Source organism: Pinus tabuliformis, chromosome 3_2 (genome assembly GCF_031772625.1).
Source record: "Pinus tabuliformis cultivar Carrire ecotype Pingquan chromosome 3_2, CPIR1, whole genome shotgun sequence".
Classification (NCBI taxonomy): Eukaryota; Viridiplantae; Streptophyta; class Pinopsida; order Pinales; family Pinaceae; genus Pinus; species Pinus tabuliformis.
Genome location: NC_142302.1, coordinates 627,447,704 through 627,472,083, shown reverse-complemented (window position 1 = coordinate 627,472,083; position 24,380 = coordinate 627,447,704). Strand labels below are relative to the sequence as shown.

Sequence of the window (24,380 nt, the reverse complement as noted above, 5' to 3'; positions counted from 1 at the left end):
TAGATGACTTGGAGCTGCATTCAGAACTGACAGCCATTGATAAAATGTGTTTACTACCCAGTTTTCCCCAACAGCAACCGTGACTAGAACTGTAGGACGAGATCCATCTTTCCTGTGTTGTGAGCTACCTCAAGCAATCACACAGAAATCCATTTCCATAACCCGAATTTATAATAAGTGGAATGCGTGGAATTTAGGAATGGTTGGTTGAATTTCCGGATATAAATCAAACTAAGAACCTTTTGTTTAACTTCTCCAAAGTCCTCGAATCTTCGTCCTTTCGTCCTGGTGACAACATCAGGGTTACGTGGAGGGTGGATAGAGTAAATACCGGGTACTATGTGACACAAGGATTCATTTTTAGTGTTTTCGAATGTGGCTCGGAAACGCGTTAGGGTTACAAACACTCCTTGCGTGGATTGAACCTGTGCGATAGAGCCCACATATTTACGTCCTATGCAACCAAATACCAGTTTTATACATCATAGGGTATGTCATAATAATAGGCATTCATAGTAAGCTTCTTCTTAATAAACTTGTAAGCTTCTTCTTAATAAACTTTAGTTCTCCTGTGGATAAATCATTTTTTTCTATAAAAATTTGAGCGTGTGCAGTTTTGTTAATTTATATTTTGAGTTGTGCCACGATAAAGCACCATCTTAATTTTTGTGCCTCATTTTTGTGATTGAATGGATGTAAAAGTTTAATATACAATAAGAAATATAAATAAATTAATATTTAAGAAATTAATATAAAGTTACAATCTTAATAATATTTTAATACCGATTGATGTGTATATATCATATTCTAGAGCCACCTGTGAAATATGAAACAACTATTTTGACGCAGAAGTGGTTTGTCGAGGCTTTCGGAGCGTTGGAGCCCAGTTAATGTAGGCCCATCGGGCCTCCAAAAATCCCCTGACAGTCGATTTTTCCCTGAAACCGGACAACCCACCTCTTTTCGAGGGCACGAAGAGCCTTTGGATGAGTAGGCTACTCTCATCACTAAAATTGAGTGTGGAATAAACAGTATTCAAATCGTTTCGATTTTATGTTTTTAATGAAAAATATAAAAAATATTCAAATCGTTTCGATTTTTTTTTTTAATGAAATATAAATCGTATTCAAATCGATTTTTCGTTTTTAATGAAATTTGAGTTGAATTATGATAAAACTCAATATCATCTTATCTGATATATACGTTCTGCAATAATGCAAACAATAGATTGAATTTTGTCCTTCAAAATTTTGTCTATTCGTCCATAATAGTAATTTTGTCATATACCTGTGATAGGAATCTTTGAAATTTTTGCCAATATGACTGTGATCATTGAAACAAGAACGATCAACGAAACATGAACGCGTGAAATTTTGACATTAGGAAAAGAAAATCTTTGAAAATGGAGAAATTTAAATGTTGAACAGTCGGGGCCGAAATAAATAAATATATATATATATGAATGATATTTTGTTTAAATGGGTACCAAGTTTAACCTAAAAAAAAAACGTTATAATTGATATTCCAGTAGCATACATTTAAGTAATTGATGTTGATGTTGTTCATTATAAACAAGATAATTAATATTTAAAATATTTAATTTTGCAATTGTTACTTAGTTATTACTTTTTGGATGATCTACCCTAGGCGTTAATAGCCATACCCTTCTGCATTGTTTCATCTTAGGATAGAATACCCTGCATTAAGACAAGGAGGTCGCGAGACCACCCTCCTTGACCTCGGTACTAGTAAGATCTGCCTAGTAGATAAAAATAGAAAAAACTATACCCGTTTATGAATGTGAAATTGCAAAAGAAAATTATATGTTAAATTCGATTGTCTACCTCAAAAAAAATTAGAATTTTTATTATGTACACAGGAAGCATTACAATGGTAAAGACATATGAGCGATGACGACGTGATCGAGTAGCATCACCGTCATTAATGCCGCCACCGTCGCCATCATCATCCCCATCGCCACCACCATCACCATCATCACCACCAAGACCATTATCAACATCAATCACTCCAGCACCAGAGTTGACCGTGATAATAAACTCATTGGAAGCCTTATTGGAGACATTAAAAGAATCAACTAAGGCTAAGACCAAAGAGGAATTTCAACCTTTAGCTACCAATTCAGCGGAACCAAAGAATTTTGAGCCCAAAAAATCAAAAGAAGACATTTCTAGGGAGCTTCAGAAAATTAAACTCCCAAAATTCTCAGGAGGTCGAGCAGGTGAACGCGCTGAAGCATGGTTAGAAAGAATGAACAGATGCTTTAGATTAAGAGAATATTCTTCTTCGACAAAAACAAAAATTGTTGTATTTCAATTAAAGGAAAGTGCCTTGATTGGGTGGGGAAATCTGGAAAAGCAGCTGCACCTTACATCGGATAATGTCCCTTGGGAATTATTTGGGGAAAGATTTCGCGCAAAGTATTTACCTCCATACTTTCAACAACAGCAAGCCAAAGCCTTCCATACCTTAGTTCAAGGTAATAAAACAGTGGAAGAGTACGAGATAAGGTTTATGGAGCTTGTAAAATACATTCACTACTTAGATTTTGATGAACGTCAAGTTGAACGCTTCATATTTGGGTTAAATCCTCGCATCAGAGCCTTGGTAAGCATGTGGAAACCATCATCAGTAGCTGAGGCGGTTGAATGTGGTCGTTATGCAGAAGAGCACCTTGGAATCAAAAAAGATATAGGGCCAACAAAACCTTTACAATCAGGATTTCCAGGAAAGACTCCCCGAAACTTCTTCAGAGGAGGTAGCTCGAGGCCACCTTACGGTAACAGGTTTACCCCAAGAAATATAGGAACAAGAGCTCCCATGGCAGTAAACACTATAGCTGTGGAATCATCAAACACCAGTCCATGGACATCTCGAGGGACTGCCAGTAGAGGAAGAAATTCGAGAGGAATCAACATGAGAGGACGAAGCTCTTTCTCTAGAAATTCACATCCTGATTCAAGAGGATCAACGCAGCTTAATTGTTGGGGATGTGGGGGACCGCATTTTCAACGTGATTGTCCAGAAGCTTCGTCAAATATATTGCATAGGACTGGAAAGGAACCAATATCAAACAATCAAGGTAATCATAGAATTCATGCAGTAGTCAGCAACGACCAAGCAGTGCATCAATCCACTGTAGTGGAATCTTCAGGTATTATCAATGGTATAAAACTCAAAATCTTATTTGATACTGGTGCCACAGATAGTTTCATTTCGTCATATGCATTAAACAAATGTGGGTTGGCAGCTCGCAGACAAAATGATTTCAAACAGGTGGAAATGGCCTCAGGAGAACTCCAATCCGTGGGCTTAAGTGTGGATCAATGCAAAATTGACCTAGGGGTCTGTACGACTAAACTGAAAGTTTATGTCACAGCCTTGGGAACTTATGATCTTATCATAGGTATGGATTGGCTAGAAGCTCATCAAGCTTGGGTAGACTGTTATGGGAAAAGAATTCTAGGTATAAATGATGAAGGAGAAGTAATCCAAATTCAAGGAATCAAGAGAAAGGTATCTTTACGCTACATATCAGCAATGAAAATGAAGTGTTGTTTAAGGAAAGGTTGTCAGGCTTATGTAATTCAAGAAGTAAGCGAAGAAAAAGGACCATCCTTAGGACAATATTCAGTGTTAGCCGAATTTCTGAATGTATTTCCAAAAGAACTACCAAGATTACCTCCTGTAAGAGATCTAGATCTCACCATTGAATTAAAACCTAGTACCCAACCGATCTCTAAAACGCCTTATAGAATGACAGCCCCAGAACTTCAAGAATTGCAAATTCAATTGAAGGAACTACTGGATATAGGGCATATTCGGCCCAGTATATCACCTTGGGGCGCTCCTGTAATTTTTGTGAAGAAGAAAGATGGATCTTTAAGATTATGCATAGATTATCGAGACTTGAATCGAGCTACAGTAAAGAATCAATATCCTATGCCTCGAATCGATGATCTTTTCGATCAAATGAAAGGAGCTGTTGTCTTTTCAAAAATTGATCTTCGATCAGGCTATCATCAGCTAAGGATTTCTGAAAACGATATTTCTAAGACTGCATTCTGGACACGTTTTGGACATTATGAATTTACTGTGGTACCATTTGGATTAACAAATGCACCAATGGTATTCATGAATCTTATGAACAGTGTCTTTCGCGAATATCCTGATCAATTTGTACAAGTCTTTTTAGATGATATTCTCATCTATTCCAAGAATAAGAAAGAGCATGAAGATCATTTACGGATAGTATTGTCTTGCCTTAGAGAACGTCAGTTGTATGGAAAACTATCAAAGTGTTCATTCTTTCAGGAAAAGATTCATTATTTAGGTCATATCATATCAGGTGAAGGGATTTCTGTAGATCCTGAGAAGGTAAAAGCGATCATGGAATGGCCAATACCGAAAAATGCACATGAGATACAAAGCTTTATGGGTTTAGCCGATTATTACCGAAGATTTGTGAAGGGATTCTCCAAAATCGCAAAGCCGATTACAACCCTTCAGCGTAAAGGTATTAAGTATGAATGGACTGAGGAATGTAATAAAGCATTCTCTGAACTCAAAAGACTATTCACCAGTGCACCAATCCTAAGAGTCCCAAATATGGACAAACATTTTACGGTATGTACTAATGCATCCACACAAGGGCTAGGTGCAGTGTTGATGCAGGTTAGAGGAGTGATAGCATATGCTTCCAGAAAGTTAAAACCTCATGAAGAACTCTATGCTACTCACGATTTAGAATTAGCCGCTGTAGTGCTAGCTTCAAAGATTTGGAGACACTATCTAGTGGGACAAAGATTTACACTTAAAAGCGACCATCAAAGTTTACAATATTTGGTCACCCAAAGAGACTTAAATGCCAGACAAAGGCGATGGAGTGAATTCCTAAGTGAATATGACTTCAGAATATCATACATTAAGGGAAAAGAAAATGTGGTAGCAAATGCTTTAAGCAGAAGACCTCGGATATTTTCTCTCATACCCATTAAAATAGACTTAAGACAACGAGTACTGGAACATCTCATAAAAGATAGCTGGTATTTAAAGGTGAGATCTAGTCTTGAGGGTAAAAAACCAAAAGAATCTAAATTTGAGGGATATGAATTAGAAAACGATGGAATCTTATGATTCCATGGAAGGATGTATATTCCTGATAATAAGGATCTTCGAGACACTATCCTTAGGGAAGCCCACAGAGCAGTATATTGTGCACATCCTGGAGTAGGGAAAATGTATGCGGATACCAAGAAACTCTTCTTCTGGTCAGGCATGAAACATGATATCACTCAATTTGTTGCAAAATGTTTGGAATGTCAGCAAGTAAAAACAGATCATTGTCACCTAGCAGGTCTCTTGCAACCTCACGACATTCCTATGTCTAAATGGGAGATCATTTCTATGGATTTTATCACTGGGCTACCTCTTACTTCTCAAAGACACAATGCCATTTTGGTAGTAGTGGATAAATTAACAAAAAGCGCCCATTTCATTCCCGTAAGAGATACTTACGATGTTGCTGACGTAGCTCGAGTATTCATAAATGAAGTTATCAGATTTCATGGAGTACCTAAGAAGATTATATCCGATAGAGATTCGCGATTCACTTCTAGATTCTGGACTTGCATGCAATCAGCCTTAGGAACTCAACTAAATTTAAGCACCACTTACCATCCTGAGACTGATGGGCAAACAGAAAGAGTAAATCAAGTACTTGAAGACATGTTGAGAATGTATGTTATGGATCAGCAATCACACTGGGAAAAGTATTTACCCTTAGTCAAATTCGCATACAATAACAGTTACCACAGTTCGATTAAAATGTCTCCATTTGAAGCATTATACGACAAACCTTGCAGAACACCGTTAAGTTGGGACAGGTTAGAAGATCGAGAGATGATAGGACCAGAATTAATCCAAGAAATGAAAAGCAGGTAAGACAAATTAGACAACGATTAAAGGAAGCACAGGGTAGACAAAAGAGTTATGTTGATGCTCACAGAACTGATAGGAGGTATGAAGTAGGGAATTAGGTTTTCATCCGCATCAAACCAAATAAAAGTACTATTCGATTCGGAAAAGGGACAAAGTTGTCACCCCAATTTATTGGACCATTTAAAGTCGTGGAAAGAGTTGGACCTGTTGCCTATCATCTTGCCCTGCCACCTCACCTGCATAGAATTCATAATGTATTTCATGTTTCTGTATTAAGACATTATATAGCTGATCAATCTCATAACCTTCAATGGAAGGAATTGCAGGTATCGGATGAGGGAGTCGTATCAGTCGAACCATTACGTATACTGAACGTAGGGTTCGACAGCTCAAGAATCGCCTGGTGAACCAAGTTAAGGTCCAATGGGACAAGTATAGTCCTGGATCAGCTACTTGAGAAGATACAGAGGACATATGTCAAAGATACCCTAATCTATGTCAATTTTGAAGAACTTTAAACTATGTTTAGTATATATTTACTTCACTGCAAATCAGAGACTCAGAACCATTTTGAATGATTATATATAAACGTGAAATTTTGTGACATAATATATGTTTAACTTCTGCTGGTACATGGATACTAAAACGATATATGTTGTTGATCTTACTAAATTATAGTTGTCAAAGTAAAGTTTAAGACAATAAAATGATTTTACTTCTGATAGAAATTAAGATATTATAAATCTGTTTTATTTATACATGTCAATATAATCAATGGAATAGAAATTAGGAAATAATTACATTTTAAATGAAAGTCAAATGACATGCATAGAATATGGCAAAATATGTTATACTGTAGTTGACATATGTGAATTATACATGAGTTATTTTGAAATGCTAATGCACATTTTATGAATGCATGGATAAGTGTATGATTGCAGATAATAAACAGTTACCAGAAAGACCACGTGATGACAGAACCTCAGAACAATTAAAGTTCAAAGAGATTCTATGATAGGGTATTAACCCTAATTCTACTGGGAGGGGTGGAGGTGTTGCCCACTGTTTATCCTCCGAACCCTAGAGTCATGGGAGGACTGTGCGAATCATGCTCCCCTAGACGTGTGATGATGGTTGTCGAATGCCTACTGGGAATCAGGTCGATATAACTGATGTTGTCACCTTAGAGTTTATGAATGGTTAGGTCAGCAAAACTGACGCCATGGCATACTCCAGTAGAGGACGGATAGGATGGGAGTAGAAGAGATTAGGAAGGATAGGATGATTTTAGAATAGCTTGGGAACCTAGATAGGGCAAGGCATGGCCATTAAAATTGTAAACCTAAAACACTAATTTTATAGTCTCCTTATCTTAAAATAAGAATTTTAAACCTCGGTTTACAAACCTAAGAAGGATGTACTAATTGCTATTATAAGTAATCAAATAAAGATAAAAACTCTAACTTCGGGACGAAGTTTTCTGAAGGGGGAGTGTATGTAACAACCCATCTATATATATTATATATTCCAGATTATTGATAAAATGATATTAATAAATTAATAAAATAAATGTTAAGTATTAATAAATTAATATTTTAAATGTTAAAATATATATAAGTAATTAATTAAAAAAAAAGGGGATCCAAGTATAAAGTTTATAATGTTATATTAAAACAAATATATACTAAAACAAGGTGATATGTTAAAAATAATGTTTATAATGTTTAATATATATTAAATCCTAATGTGGTACATACGATGTATAAGATATTACAAGAATATTTAATAAAATATCATAAGGTTTCAAAACATAAAATATATTCATTCACGACATTAAATGAGACAAGGGAGGGATACGTAAGACAGGGCGTGTCATCAACAGGTTGAGCGGTGGCTGCAGATGGGAGGGCGGCCACCGCCAAACACGAGAATAAAACCACGGGACATGGATTTGGGAAGGGGACACAAAAATGAGAGGGAAGAATTCTGAAGGAGGAGGTATTCAGCCACAAGAAGAGCTTGATAGTTCTGAGGTTCTGGGCACGGGGGACAGTGGGCTTCTGTTAAGAAGCTTACTGGATTGAGCAGCCAGGTCCTGCTCAGTTCGGCTAGGTGGAATTGGTCATTTGGTAATTGTAGCAGCACAGCTGGAGGCATATTCAACAGCAGGGACACAGCTTATTCAACCGCAGCGACACAGGTAGGTAACTCAACAGTTCTGTTAATTGCTTTTGTCAATTTTAGGAAATTGTTTACAAGTTCGTGATAAGTCCCTTACTATTTTCTTTGCATCTGTTCTCGGCTCTTACAAAAATCCTTTAGCTCCTTGCTATTTTGGGGACAGGCATTGAGGTAGATATTCCATTTTTGCATCCATGTGTAGTTTTGTTTCATCCATGTTTTTTTTCTTTCACTGATGCCTTCATTGAAGATAACATTAGGCCATCTACCTACTCTCATTTGTTCAATTCTTTTTAGGTATCTTATGAGCCACACCATAGCAATTTACTATTGATTATGAAAAAGCGAAGTGATTTAGAATACGAAAAGACATGTTCAAAAGACAAAATCGCAAAAACGAAAACAAAGATGCGTAGCGTACCTCGATCCAACGCTCAGTCGCAATCACGAGTTGTAGTGGCAAGGGCGATCTGCGACGGGAATTTACACTGAGCATTCAGAGGCCTCAGAGCAAAATGACATGATGAAAATGAAATGGGCGATGCCCCATACATATAGATTTTATCCACACAAGTGTTGATAGGCACAATAAATGTGCCCTCGTGGGGAAAATTGTGACTTGAGCTAGGGCGGTGCGAGAGGTTTCTTTGGTGCAAGTTAGTATTGCAAGATGTGATTGCGACTAGGTTGAAAAAGTGCGTTGAATGAATTATGAGTTGAAAGTGCGATTGTGACTAGTCGCAAAATTTTTAGATAAGATGTGATTAAGTTTTTGTGCAAGATTTTGCTAAGTAGAAGGGACTTAGAAAATTGAGAAACTTATTCCTTTGAATGTTCAATATGGGGGGGGGGGCTACTAATTTTAATGATGTCGAAAATTTGGGGAGCCTGTTGTAGCGTCTGCAACAGGTACCTCCCAACAGGTAACAAGGCATGACAATTGTTCATAAACAATGTATGGTTTTGACTACAAAATGGGTTGTAAAAGTACTGCAAGTTGATGCCCACAAAAAAGTTCTTCTCAGCCACTGATTAGTTCAGCATCTCAAATATTTGGGATTAAAGGAAGCTATAGCCTGGCGAATATGGTTTCTAATAATTTGTTCTTCATCATTAAGAGCTCTGCTATTCTGAAGAGCATTTGGAATGCTTGGCAAGTTGCCTTATCTTTCATGGAAGTTTCAAGCACTCAGAAATGATAGACTTGGGCTTCAATAACATCTGGTGCTATAAATGTTTTTCTAGTATTGGGCCTCTCTTTAAGGGTGAATAAAATTTCTTACTGCGAAAGGCATTTTTACAAGGCCAGATCTTTGGGAACTTGACAAAGGGGATTTGTTTTCCTAAAGGAATATTTCTAGGAATTCGTTACTTCATGCAAAATATAATTATATCAGGTTTTGACCTAGGTGATAAACATTATTGGATTTAATTTAAAATTATCTTAGTTGAAGAGAGAATAAGTGGCCTGATGGCAGGCCCAATAAAAGATATAATACACAGGCACAATATATGTGGATAAGAGTCAAAACAAAGACTTTTGATTTCTGACATAGTAAAGTAAATGGTGGTTGAATGACTCAGAATATAGGTGGCTAACAAGAATTGATGTTATATGGATATCTGACATTACATTGCTTTTTTATCTAGGAGATAATCTTAGCTGGATTGAAATTATAATTATCTTAGTTGGGGAGAGAATATCTCGCCTAATGGCAGGCCCAATAAAAGATATGATACACATGCACCATACATGTGGCTAATAGCGAAAACGAAGATCAGTAATTTCTGACAAAGTAAATTGGATCGGGGTTGAATGACCCAGAATATAGGTGGCTTACGAGAATTTATGCTCTACGAAGATCTCCATTTGCTTTTGAAATTAGAGTAACTGATTGGTGTATTTTTGTTCAAGCTATGTTGATCAAATAGAAGTTATCTAGTATATAACTTACAAGTGGTCTTTGTGTGTAGTATGGAAGAAAGGAAGACGTCAAGCATGTCATTTTGGAAGACATATTCCTTCATTTTTTCTCTCTGTTTTCTTGGCTCTCCATTGGAAGGCAGATCTTGGTGATTCTTCTTTAAGAACCACTGTCTTCCAGAACTTATGGTCCATATTTAGATTGGAAATTCCCTCTTTTCTCTGGTCTAATCAACGTAAATATACTTTTGAAGGAAGCATATTTTGTGAAAGTCATTTAGTGTCTCATAGGCTCTTCCATTAACAAGCAATTCAAATTTATAATAATGACCACCTTTTTAGTGTTGATTTTGTGTAGCATTGGATGTGCTCTAGCCACGAAATTTGGTGAAGAGGTTGGGGCACATGAGATCTCCAATACCCAAAAAGGGTTTGGGCAGATTCTAAACAGTTCAGGGGATATTAAAATAATTAATATTTTTAATGGAGTTCCTAAATCTAAACTTAGGGAAAATCAACTATTAATGTGTATTAATATGAAACCGTGTTAGAATGGTCCAAAAGACATGGATCAAGCCAGATCTAATCTTAGCTGTTGATGAGGGACTTAATCTCAGCGATTGATATGTCAACGAGAAAAGTATAAGAGGAGGCTTGAGGGTCACTTGGAGAGTACACCAGAGTGATCAGTCATTCTATTCTCTAGAGCGGGGTTTGCTAAGAGAGATAGAATCAGTGATCGGAGTTACAGCTGAGGGGCATTGAGTACAGAGAGACAGAAAGGCAGAGATAATGCCAGAAGAGCGGTGCAGTAGCCAGGGAGAGTGACGCAGTAGCAGCCAGAGCTCACGCAGAGTCATGCAGAGGCAGCCAAGAGCTGCACAGAGCCTCAGAGAGGCCAGCGTTGTTGACGCAGAGGGCCAAAGGCTGACGCAGGGCTTCCTAAGGCTGACGCAGGGCTTCCTAAGGCTGACGCAGACCCATCCTGGGTGACGCAGGGCCAGCGCTGGGTAAAGAGAGGCTCACGCAGTCCAGAAAGGCAGACGTTGGGGTTTTGGGGATAGATTGGAGCTGAGGAGCTGCCAGAAGAATTATCCGAGGTTTCAGCCAGGAGATTTGTCTCAAACTGAGAGGTATTACTGCCAAGGAAATTCTCTGTTGGATAGGCCAGTTTCGGCACCCAAATTGTACTCTAATATTGCTTAATAAGAAAACCCTCAGATAGTTGCACCAGTTTTCCCACATTGGGTTTTTCCGGGGACATTGGTCCAAAAATAACGGTGTCATTTGGTGTGATTGTTTCTGTTTCCTTCAATTGTTGATCTGTAATATGTTGAGCATGCATTAGTGTTTATTTTCAGTATTTACATTGTAAATAACTTGTTAAGTAACGGAACAAGTAGGTAGGAATAAATCAGATAAAGTGCATGGAGGGTTTCTAACTAAGTAAACTTAAAAACTTCAATACTTAGAAGTATATTTTGGACTCTGAGTATGGGACTCGGTCTAATATGTTAGCTTTTCTAGCCTGGGTTGGAAAAGGGTGAAAATATGTCAAGTATACATAATGCATTTCTGTAATTTGATAATATAAGATTCAGTTTTTGCACTGCAATAAATTATTAGCTATGTACTCTGCAACATTATCCTACTATTTAGCTTGTAAAAAGGCATACCAGATTTACAGACCGCGGTAACCGCAGCAGGTCATATGGGTTATTTCCATTTGCATTATTAAATGTTGCATTGTACCCGACAGTCACATTGAAGTTCTTTGTGTTTGAGTTCATGAAATCATAAGCTGCAAATAAGTAGCTAGAACAATTCAATAATTGAAATAATACAAACTAAAGCAGAGAAAAATCCAAAATTAGATGACATGCAGCTAGAGTAAATTTGACTTACCAGCAACAAATTCATTGATTTTCCTAGCATTATTTCCTTTAAGATAACCTTGGAAAAGTTCGTCGTTTATAACTGAGGAATTATCACGCCATAGCACTTGACTTTCCACACATTGGAACTCTGCATTTGCAACAAAAAAGCTATAAAATCTTAAAATCCTGTGAAAATCGAACATGGGAGAAATCTTAAGCCACAAAGGAGGCAGCAAAAGCATACCAATAGTAAATGTATCTTGCTGAAAGGAAACTGAAGAATGCGGACTTCCTAAGCATGAAGATTGAACCACATATGATGGAGAACTGGACGTAAAAGCAGGCTCAATGTAGTTTGTTTCTAGAGTCGTGCTATCAGTTCCCTGAAATAACGAGTCAGTCCTAAAATTTCTGATTTCTTACCCCCTAGAAATTGCTTTAACAGTAAACAAGGCAATTCAATTACAGAAGCAAAGAGAACAAAAAACTCACAGGAATCAGAACTGAGAATGTTTCTAGTAGACCTGAAGAATTTGTCAGTGAAGTATTTGTTACGAGATTCCCAGCCAAGGCTGAAAACATAATTAATTATATCAGTTATCATATTGATCACCAGGAATACAGATAACATGCTAATCCATGGTTCACATGGCCAATTGAACATCTCTTGAGTAATAATTATTTGGTGCAGACTCCAAAGACCCAAGACATACAAAAAATAAAATTGTCAATGGTGGCTTGCTGGGTTGGTAAAAGCAGTGATCTGTTAAGGCCCCCACGAAGGTTCAATTCTCACCTAGGACATGCCTGTGCTTGTTCTTGCATTTGTCGTACTAGTACTTGCAACAGCAGTTGGGGGCAGGTGCAAGCCCTGGGAAATTTGGCAGAAGAGATACCCCCCAGTCTTGGCAGTTTAGCCAAAGGCTTGCTTTCACATGTCAACATACATGTGTTCATGTTGACATGAAACATCCATTAAAAAAATGGGCAGCATCTTATGATGGGTTTCCAACAAGGGTGAGTGGTATTTATTTGGTATTTCAAAATACTATAATGCATAGCCCCCCATATTTCAGTCATAGAGGATAAAAAAATAATATTAATAGATCAAAAAACTCACAACGTTCCAGTGCTAATTTACAATTCACTCTACATTTCTGTAGGCTAGTGTGAAATATCTTTATACCATATGCCAAAAAAGAGCAAATATCAAATAACTACAAATCTGTGCTGTGGTGATAAACATAAATAGCAGATCATGAACGAATAAATTATTTCCATCATGTTAATGAACAAAAATAGAGATTATCTGCCAGGAAAACATACTTTCTGCCATTGATTTATTCTGCCCTGTGTAAAGTAAAGTCACAGGGCAAGAATTGTTTATCAAACAAGAATCATCTGGCAGGCCTGTGAACCTGCTTGAATTAGTTTTTACAGCTCGATACTGAGGCCCTGGAACTTGTAGGAATGCAGGCCACTCTGAAGGGCGTGGTATGGAACAAAAGCCAGCTTGATCTAAATTTGAGTATTGTCTACCACAAATATCTTGAAAGACACCAGTCCCATTTGTTTGTACATGTTTGCAACCACAATGATTACTTGGGGAAATCAGTAAAATGTTAACCACCACTTCCAGGATGAAGAGCACGAGACATAGTAGAAGTGGGAAGATGATAAGACATGCATTTGTTCTCAAATTGCGCTTCTGCAACAAAAAGCATTCTATCAATATATGTCTTATTGCATAAAATACAACATCCTTCTTAGCATTAGAGTCCAGCCAATACACTAACTTACCATGTTACCATACCCAAAATTTCTTTACATTTCAACCATTGAAAAATTGATAAACAAATTAGCCATGACGAATGTTGCTTTAGCTGTTCTTGACAAATATCTAAATAGTCTATGATTATAATATGAATTATTTTTATGATAAACATGTTGTATTCCATGGACCATGGATTAATATTCTTAGACATATTGTTTAGTGTAGGAACATAAAGAATTAATTGGCAAAATTTGTATCATTTCATATTGGCAAGCATTATTTTCCACAAATAGAATATAACACTCCATTTTGAGTTCCCATATTTTCTGGGTGATGTATCAGCTTTTCTTGTTCCAACCCTATTCTCAAAAATGTTAGGGTTTCCTATCTTTAGGAGTGTCTATTTTTACACTATTGATGGACTAGTGATTAGCCATAGTGTCTTTCATTTCTTATTTTTTATAGTTTTCTACGTTCAGCAATTATATTTTTAGACTCTGGTTCATTGTTTGACTAGTTATTAGTCATTGATGAGTTATTCATAACTAATGATGAATTGAGTTCTTTAATTAGAGAGACTATAGCACCGCTCTCCTCATGCTTCGTGCATGTTGTTTGAAAGGATCTCAGATCTACCCAAGATTACTCAATACATATCAATGAATGTTTAGTATGTTGATCTCTCAAGTAGGGAACCCCTCTTAGAATGGCTACTCTACGAATGTAGAAGTGTTGAGTGTGACTTTTGGCTTTTTCTGCCCCACATCTAGGAGTTACTAGAGTGGATTTTTTCTCCAATGACCCTGATCATAGACAACAATTCTACATATTACATCCAATGTTCTCCATAAATAGTAGACTGATGATGCTCCTTGTCACCGCAAAATCTAGCAAGCCTTGTAGAGGGGTAACCATACAAGGAAGGAACTAAACTAAGTGACAACAATGGGGTAATGACCCACTGTCACCACAGCCAAAACCCCCTTCTCTTTATGGATTTTCACCAATGGGAGGAGTCCTGGTATATAAATAGGTCACCTAAGAGATATTCTAGGTTGATGGGTGAGGTGACACAAACGTCCTCCACAAGATGACACAACTTAGGAACAAGGCTTAATCAATGAAGAAGAGGCAAATTGCATCCCTTAGGAAGGCTACACTAGGGTATGCTAGACTTAGGGTTTGAGTAATAATGTGAAAAAGGGAATGTCCCAAGGTAAAGGAGCAAAGAAAAGGTTCCCAAATATGAATACTAGCAAGACGTGAAAATTCTATCACTGCAACATCTGATTTACTTTTCCTACTTATTCTTCAATAAGTTATTTATGAAATTCCTTCAATAAACATTAAAGTAAATTCTGATGTAGATATCACACCGTAATACAGAAACAAACACATGTACAAGAATCAACACATTGACACGGATATTTTGGACAACAGTCTCCAGAAAAACCCAATGTGGGAAAATCGGTGCAGCAAGGGAAGATTTTATTATTCAGCAATTCTTCAATACAACAGGGTGCCAAATTGCCTTACCCACAAAGAGAAAAATTATCAACCACTTCTCCCAGTCCCAGCGTCAGCTTGGCTGACCTCTGTGTGGCTCCCAAACACTCTGCGTCAACCTTGAGCCTCTCTGTGTCACCCACCCAAGCCCTCTAGTGAATGCGCAATCTCCTGTTGCCTCTGTGTCTGCCTGAAATGCCCTGCCTCTGCCTCTCTTGCCTCAGCGCCGGTCTCCAATGGCCGATCCTGTCTCTCTGTTCCATACTTGCTGCCTCCTGACTGCTCACCAGACCACGAGTTCGAATTTCTTAGCTAACCCTGCTCCAGAAATTGAACTGACTAGTCTCCCTCAGTGTGTTCTCCAAGTGACCCTCAAGCCTCCTCTTATAGTTTTCTCGTTGACAAATAAACCGCCGAGATTAATTCCCTAATCAATGGCTAAGATTAACTCTGGCTTGATCCATGACTTTTGGACCCTTCTAACATAGTTTTATATTAATTCACATTAATATTTTATTTTCCCTAAGTTTAGACTTAGGGACTCCATTAAAAATATTAATTATTTTAATATCTCCCAAACTGTATAGAATCTGCCCAAACCATTTCTAGGTATTGGAGATCTCATGTGCTTTAGTCTCTCCACCAATTTTCGTGGCTAGAGCACATCTGATACTACCACAAATCAACACTCCCTCTTAGTGAGGACTGTGCTCTAGTAATACTCCTCATTGAGTATCACCTTGATCATCCGGCATCGATCCCTGTGCTGATGCTAAGCCTCCTTGCCCAACATCCTCTGCACTGATGCATCCTATACTGTTGCCCATGACTCTGCTACTGCCACTGCTGCATCTGTACAACAACTCCCTCTGCATTCATGCTGTTGTTGGTCCTTTCTCCCAACACTGCATCTGCACTGCAACTCCCTCTGCATCCGTGCTGTTATCACTCCCATTTCTGCTACTGAAATGGGTTCTTTACCATCCCCATCTTTTCCATAAAGTAGTCAAACTTGGTCCTTCCAAGGGCCTTGGTGAGGATGTTCACCACCTGTTCTCCTATAGGAGTGTAGCTCAATTGTACAGCTCCTCGTTGGACACAGTCCCTAACAAAGTGACACCAGATGTCAATATGCTTCGACCTATCATGAAACACTAGATTCTCAGAGAACTTGATGCAACTCTGATTATCGCACATGATCCTGGTCGCCTCCATATTCCCTTGAATAGGTTTGCAAGCAGTTTTCTAAGCCATATCGCCTCACACGAAGCTATGCTCGATGCCATATATTCTACCTCAAATGAGATCAGAGCCACAGACTTCTGTTTCCTACTGCACCAAGAGGTCATTCCTGATCCAATTTTGAAACAGTTCCCAAAGGTACTTTTCTGATCCACTGAACTTCCTGCCCAATCTGCATCAGTAAATCCACTCAAACTGATATCCTTACCTTTGGTGTACAAGAATCCATAATTGACTATTCCCTGTAAATACTTGAGAACGTGTTTGGCTACTGCCCAATGTGCCCTCTTCGGTTCCACCATGAACTGATTGAGGGTGTTAACAGCATAGCAAATGTCTGGCCTTGTATTGACTAGATACATTAGGGACCCTATGAGTTGCCTGTATAGGGTGGGATCAACATCCTTGTCATCTGATGCATCAATCTTCTTCCAGTCGGTGATCATTAGAGTAGCCATGGGTCTATTGTTGATTTGGGGTAGCATCGGACGTGCTCTAGCCACGAAAATTGGTGGAGAGGCTAAGGCACATGAGATCTCCAATACCTACAAAGGGTTTGGGCAGATTCTAAACAATTTGGGAGATATTAAGATAGTTAATATTTTTAATGAAGTCCCTAAGTCTAAACTTAGGAAAAATAAAATATTAATGTGAATTAATATAAAATTGTGTTAGAATGGTCCAAAATTCATGGATCAAGCCAAATCTAATCTTAGCCGTTGATTAGGGACTTAATCTCAGTCGTTGATTTGTCAACGAGAAAAGTATAAGAAGAGGCTTGAGGGTCACTTGGAGAACACACCAAGAGATTAAGATTTCGACTTTCTGGGGTTGGGTTTGCTGAGAAAGTTCAGAGTGTTCAGAGTTGCAGCTGAGGGGCAGTGAATACAGAAGCAGAGAGGCAGAGATAGCACCGGGAGGATTAGCGCAGTACACAGAGAGAAGGATGCAGAAACAACAAAGGGTTCACGCAGAGCCAGCCAGGAGCTGCATACTGCCTCAGAGGGCCAACGTGAGTGATGCAGAGGGCCAGCATGGGTGATGCAGAGGGCCAGAGGGTTGATGTAGTGCCTCCAGAGGCTGACGCAGACCAGGGCAGAGTGACGTTGGGCCAGAGAGAGGCTAACGCAGTCCCTAGAGGCTGATGTTGGGATTTCGTGGGGTAGATTGGAGTTTTGGAGCTACCAGAGTGTTTATCCGGGGTTTCAACCGGAATATCTGCTTCCGAGTAGAGAGGTACTACTGCCGAGATTTTTCTCTGTTGGGTGAGCTGGATTTGGCACCCAGATTGTATTCTAAAACTTCTTAATAAATCAAACCCTTAGATAGCTGCACCGGTTTTTCCGCATTGGGTTTTTCCAGGGACATTATTCCAAAAACAACAGTGTCACTTGTGTGCTTGTTTCTATTTCCTTTAGTTGATGATCTGTAATGTGTTGACCATGTACTTGTATTTATTTCCAGTATTTACATGGTAAATAACTTGTTAATTAACATAACAAGTAGGTAGGAATAAATCAGTAAAGTGCATGAAGGGTTTCTAACGTGTCAAACTTAGAAACTCCAACATGGTATCAGAGCGTGGTTGCAGATCACAGGAGAATTGAGGACATCAGCCGAGCAGAACAGCAACAGCAGAAAAAAGTTGTCCCGAGTGACAGAAGTTGTTCCTAGCAGAGTAACAGCAAGGAAGGTGTGATGCAGCGCTTGCATCATCATGATTGAGCCAGGAAGAGGCAGTGCAGAGGCTGAGGGAGGCAAAAATAGGCTCACACAGAGCCATGCAGAGGCCAAGAGGGGTGACGTAGTTGGCAGAGGATGTTGATTTGCCGGTGCGGGATTGCGCAGAGCGTAGGAGCTCTAACTTTCAGTTTGTTGGGGTTTAGGAGGCTGTGGGTAAGTTGCAGAGTGGAGCTGGTGGGGTACTGTATTCAGAACAATACCTAACAAGGCAAGGCCAAGGAGGAAGGAGTTGCTACCGAGGGTTTCTAGCCAAGAAATCTAGATTAGTGGTGCAGCGGCACTAAGGATCGGAGTGGGGGAATCTTGACATTGGCAGAAGGGTTTCCAGGAGGGAAATCGAGGCTCAAAGAAAGTCACATGGAGAACTTCTAGGAGGGAAGTAGAGAAGCAACGATATGGCAGTGAACGGGGTAAGAGACCAAGATAAACTGGACGAAGCCTCAAACTTCGTAGTCTAGAAGGCCATAATCCTATCCATTCTAGATAGGAATCGTGTCAAGCACTTTGCCTTGAGGACGATAGCTATCCCAGTTGACCCAGTTAATAACGACAAGTACGAGGAGACAATGGCGAGGGCTAAGAGCATCATCCTTGACGGGGTCAAGGACCATGTAGTACCACATATTGCCGAAAAGGAAACGATAAATGAGATGTGGGAGGCCCTAAAGATATTGTACTAGCATACTTCTATGCAGAGAAGGATTTTACTAGAAAATCAGCTGCGGTCATGCCAGATGTAGAAGAGAGAACAGATCGACCCCTTCCTCGGTTGATTGAAGGAGATCTGGGATCAGCTGACTTCCATAAGAGCAACGCCGGATTGAGAATTGATGGTGAGAACAACCCTGAACGTAGTCTCAGAAGACTGGGAGGTGTTTGTCCAGAGCATAATGGGCAGGGAAACCCTTCTAGATTGGGAGGAAATGTGGGCGGCTCTTCGCCAAGAAGAGATCAGAAGGCTGAGCAAGGTGGTAAGCAGCAGCAAGCAGATAAGAATCAAGAAGGAGGAGGAGGTGGACGCTGCCCTAGCATCTGAGGGAAAGCAGGAGAAACGAAAGAAGAAGGACCTCTCCATGGTCAAATGCTTCCACTGTGGGGAGATGAGTCATTATGCGACCCAATGTCCATGGAAGAAGAGCAAGGGAGAGGCCTCTAAGACCAAGGCTGTGCCAGCAAGGGCAGAGAAGGAAGTGGAGACAGACAATGACTGTGCCATGAGTGCAGAGATACCACTTGAATGGAAGTGGGGAGACATCGAGCTGTAGTCGGACGGACTATAGGCAATGAGGGGCAGGACCCTCAAGGTACCCAGCCTCTTGGATTAGACCTTGCTACGGGAGCCCCAAAGAGGAGTAGCAGTGCTGGCAGATGTCAGTAGAGGCAGATGCAGATGGAGCGACAGAGGGAGCTACAGTGCAGGATTCCCAGGAAAACGTGAGGCAATAGTGCGAGAAGCACGAGAGTGTTGCACCGGTGTAGGATGGCACAGAGAGGTGTGCAATGGTGCGAGATGCAGGTTGTTGTTGCAACAGCACAGAGGTCAGAGAGGGAGCACTTGTCAGCGACAGAGGGAGTTTCAGCGTCAAGGGTGTCTCTAGCCTGATAAAAATGTCAGAGTTGGGAGATCAATTACTTACTTCTCAGTAACTGAGTTGTAGTGCAGCAGTTAACAGTATTAGTGCTATGGCTAGCACAATGCAGCATGATGAGAGGAGTTGCAGTGTAGATGCAGTAGTGGTAGGGCCATGGACAACAGCATGGATGCAGAGGGAGTTGCAGTACGGATGCAGCAGTGGCAATGGCAGGGCCATGGGTAGCAGTACAGAATGCAGCAGTGCAGATGATGGGCAGTGTTGACCACTACGTGTCAACTACCCATAGAAGTACAACCCCTTTTTTCGCAAAAGGGATAGCGCTTAATCGACATGTCCGTCCCATTCAATAGTCATTGTCGACCTGATCATGTTATGTTGTAAACCAAGTCTGCATGTGTAAATTGTAAATAATCTTAGCAGATCTAAGTCATGTATGTAAATTGCCTAGGTGGACCTAATTTTCTAGTGATAATCTATGTTCTGGAAGGTTTTTTGTCTCACCGATTCATGATCGGCAGAGTTTTCCTTCAGCCTAACCCCAAAGCCAGAATGAATTTTGTCATTAGAATCTTAGGGGAATCCTAGTGTGTTGATCTGCTAGATTATAGTTCTGTCGCAGAAAAGGGTACCCTATGAGGGTCTATGTCAAATGGGTTTTCCCCCTTGAGATGTAAAATTGTAAAAGTCATGATGTAAAGTGTCTTGAGGGTTAGAAAATGTTTTAAACCCCTCATAAGTCCTAAGTCCTAGGTAATTTTTCCAAAGGCTAAGTTCGAGGATCCAAAAAATAGAAATTAAAGAAAAAAATAAATAAATAAAAATGATAATAAAATAATAATAAAATTTAAAAATTTAAAAAATAATTAAAAATAAAAAATAAAAAAATAGTAATAAGTCAAATTTTTGAGTAAATAAATGCAGAATTTTAATTTTTTAATATATTAAAATGCATTTAAAAATTCGACGGATGAGATTAAAAGAAATCTTGATCCTCATCAACGGTCGAGATTAGTTTGACATGGATCACTCGAACTAGCTGTTGGGAATTTTTCCTTTAAATAGGGTGCTAGGGGTCATTTGAGATCAGATTGGATCTGAGAGTCTGGTGCTAAAGAAAGCTCTCTTGTAGTCATTTTTTTGTGCAATAAAGAAAGACTTTGGGGTTAAAAATCTTGTTCGTGTTACTTTTCTGGAAATGCTGTAAGATCTTTTATTTTTCTGCATAATTTTATTTTCAGTCATCGATAATAGCTTGATGAAGATTGATTCAAGCACAGGTATCTTGTCTGATCTTTGGGATTTCAATGATAGTTTAGATTCTGAAATATAATGGCAGGTATCTCCATTTGATCTGGATTTCACTATCGTTTTTCCCTCTATGTTAATGGTTGATTTTAAGCTGTGCAGGAAATCTTAGTTTTGAGTTTACCGGGCGTTCGGGGAAGTTCTCGGCTGAACCAGCCAACTCCCGGATTATGTTTTCTAAAAGAGCCCAGCGAGTTCTTGATCCCGGGCTTATGATTTGATTTTTTTTATTTTTTATGATTGCATGAAGGGTTTTCTGAAGTATCTCACATTAAAATTAACTTCTGAAAATATTTCTATGGACTATTGATAAATCTAGCTGCTTAAGAGTTGAAAATTTGTAAATATTGTAAATTTTTTAACTGGTTTTAGGGTTTTCAGTTTTTTGTTTTGGCACATTTTACTTATGGGTTTTCTATTTTTGCCATTGCAGGTTGCAGGTATAAATTATAAAAGTTTTTCAGGGTTTCCAGCAGGGATAATCTTCAGCGGATTCTCTAGTTTTCTGAGGGAATTTGATGGTTTATCAAAATTATTTTGCTGCTCGGGGTTTATTTTTATTTGCAAGAAGAAATTTTCGAAATTTTTTTTTAGAGCAGGTTGCTGCTTCACATCTGCACACCTCACACAGTCACCCTTTGCTCATACAACTCCTTTAGATCCTCACTCATCTACGCAATCCATTATTGCCTTACGCAGCCTCACTTGCCCAGCTTGCATGCGTCCTTCCTCCATTCTTCACTACTCGCTCTTCTCACCGCAAACTTGTCGAGCTACCATCGCTACTATTCCACCATCAGGCCACCGTCCTACTCCTCCCTCCTCCACGATCTCTCTGAAACCTTCGCAGACCTGTGTGCAGCCTTCCAATCTATACTTTCGGTTCTCTATTCCGCTACCAGACCTGCAAACGTCCAGCAAACCTTTTCCTTGCTCGATTTTTCCAACAGTCAAGCCCGTCATCCTCTCTTCTGCAATATCTCCTCTTCCTCACGCGTGATTGCCTCATTGCGTCTGTCTAGCTCCCTCACGTTGACCTGTGCGCATCCATTCGCAGCTCCCGCAACCTCTCCAAACCCTCTCCGCCATTGAAAACCTGCAAGCAACTGTAAGCACGTTTTGGTTTTTAGCATGAATACGTATATTGATTTTCATTTTTTTCTCTTTAGTTAGGTTGCATATATATATATATATATATATATATATATATATATATATATATTTAGTTTATGAATTCATGTTAAAATCTTCAACGAAAATCAATTTTGATTTGATTTATTTTTATTTACTTTTATTTTTTCATAAAAGTCAAATTTAGGTTTTTTTATTAATTCTTAGTTTAAATCAATTTTTTTTAGATGCTTTAGATTTTAGCTTTGTATATGTCTCGGTTGATGTAGTTATGTTCAATTCTTAGGATAGTATGTTTTAATATATATTAAAAATCAAAAATTTCGTTTTCCTTTTTCTTTTTAATTGTTATATATTTGATTAAGTTAAGATTTAGTTCTTTGTTCTGCGTTTTTTTTAAGTTTAGTTTTATTTTATTTAAAAAAAATAAAAATTTATAAAAGATTAAAAAGTTTCTTTCTATTTTTTAGACTTTAGTTTAGATTAGATTTTATTTAGGATCTTAGTTTTCTTTTTAGACTTAAAATTTATAAAAATAAAAATAATAATAATAATAATAATAATAAATAAATAAATATAAAATATAAAAATTTTGAATTATTTTTTGTGTCGCTTTTGGTCTTAGCATATTTTGTCACGTTTCCAAATTTTGCTATATTTCGCTAAGGCTAATAGATTTTTGATGTGGGATTAATGTTTATCATTTTCATGTGGTTAAACCAATGTTTTAAAACTCCGACTCCGACTCCGACTCCGACTCGGCCGAGGGTCGACTCCGACTCCGACTCCGACTCGGCCGAGGGTCGACTCCGACTCCGACTCCGACTCGGTATCAACTCGGTCGGCTCGATTTCAATGACTCGGTCATTGTAAAAAATACATTAAATATTTATTTTTTATAAAAACACATAATTTTAAAGATTTTCATTCATGTTTCCAAACACACAGCATTAGAATATAGATAGAAGACAACATATGATCAAAGTAGGCTCATGAATATATCCATTATATCAAAATGGCACCCAATGCATTGTCCAATACATACACGATGATGATATAGAGATCAAAACAAAAACACATAACCAAGGAGGCTATAAATGGCCTCTACAACAAAAGTCTGTGACCAGTACTACTGGCTACTGCTAGAGTTGCCAACATCATCTGGCTCAATGTTACTTGGAAGTTGGGAGCAGGAGCGAAAGTGGGGAGCGAGAGCGAAAACGGGAGCGGGAGCGACATTTTCAGAAGCTCCTGGTTTGGGAGCGAATCCCAGAGGAGTTCGACAGCCAATGTCACTAACATCAAGGTACATAGAGGGATTGGTGCTCTTGATTAAATACGAGTTCCATACCCTAATACATGACAAAATTCAATGGAAACACTGCAATCCTCCAATTCTGAAATCCTGAAAAACTGATAAGTCTGCTGGATTTTGAATGAAATCTAAAATTCTACTTTCTCCATATGAAATCCAATGAGGCCGAAACCACTCTCAAACATCCTGAGTCATTTCATGGTAATGTTAAAAATTTAAGTAAAAGGATGAAAATGAAGATTAAGGAGAATGTCACTTTTACTTTAAGAATTTAACATTACCATGAAATTTGAATAGCATATCAATAGTAGAGAGCATTTGAGTGTGTTAAATAGGGTTTGGGAGGGGGAAATGGACCCCAAATAACATTTAACTAATTCATAAAACACATTGGAGTTCAAACCAATCAGCAAACACTTCAAAATTTCATTAAAAAAATGTCAAATCGTTGTTTTGATGGGGTTACAGGCCACTGGTTATGACTCGGCCGAGTCAATACAGAAACGGCCGAGTTGGCCGAGTCATGGCTGACTCGGCCAGTCGAACCGTTCCAAGGGCCGGGTCACAGCAGAGGGTAATGGCTCGGATCAACCCGGCCGTTTCGGTATCGAAACGGCCGTTTCTTAAAACAATGGGTTAAACATGCTTAAATGATCATTTAAAGATTAGCTATATGAATGTGATCTCTGGTTAGCATTTAAAATTGCGTGGTTATTTAAAGCATTTAATCTTTCGTATTTTAATTGCTGGAATATCGTTAAACCATTGAACATTTATCGATTATCTCGCATTTGGTAAAAGTTAATCTTTGTTTGAGTTATTTGATGGT

General features: G+C 38.6%; 1 protein-coding gene across 2 annotated transcripts in view; it reads right to left on the bottom strand.

Moving 5' to 3' along the window:
- Positions 1 to 24,380, bottom strand: part of LOC149182193 (ABC transporter A family member 7-like) — a 330,418-nt gene that overhangs the window by 154,190 nt on the left and 151,848 nt on the right. For both annotated transcript variants that reach the window (XM_089416797.1, XM_089416796.1), the window contains exons 3-7: positions 13,267 to 13,648; positions 12,433 to 12,512; positions 12,185 to 12,323; positions 11,969 to 12,088; positions 11,740 to 11,864 (exon numbers count right to left, since the gene is read on the bottom strand). In XM_089416797.1, the coding sequence (XP_089272923.1) occupies positions 11,740 to 11,864; positions 11,969 to 12,088; positions 12,185 to 12,323; positions 12,433 to 12,512; positions 13,267 to 13,648 (846 nt within the window). The remainder of the gene's footprint in view (positions 1 to 11,739; positions 11,865 to 11,968; positions 12,089 to 12,184; positions 12,324 to 12,432; positions 12,513 to 13,266; positions 13,649 to 24,380) is intronic.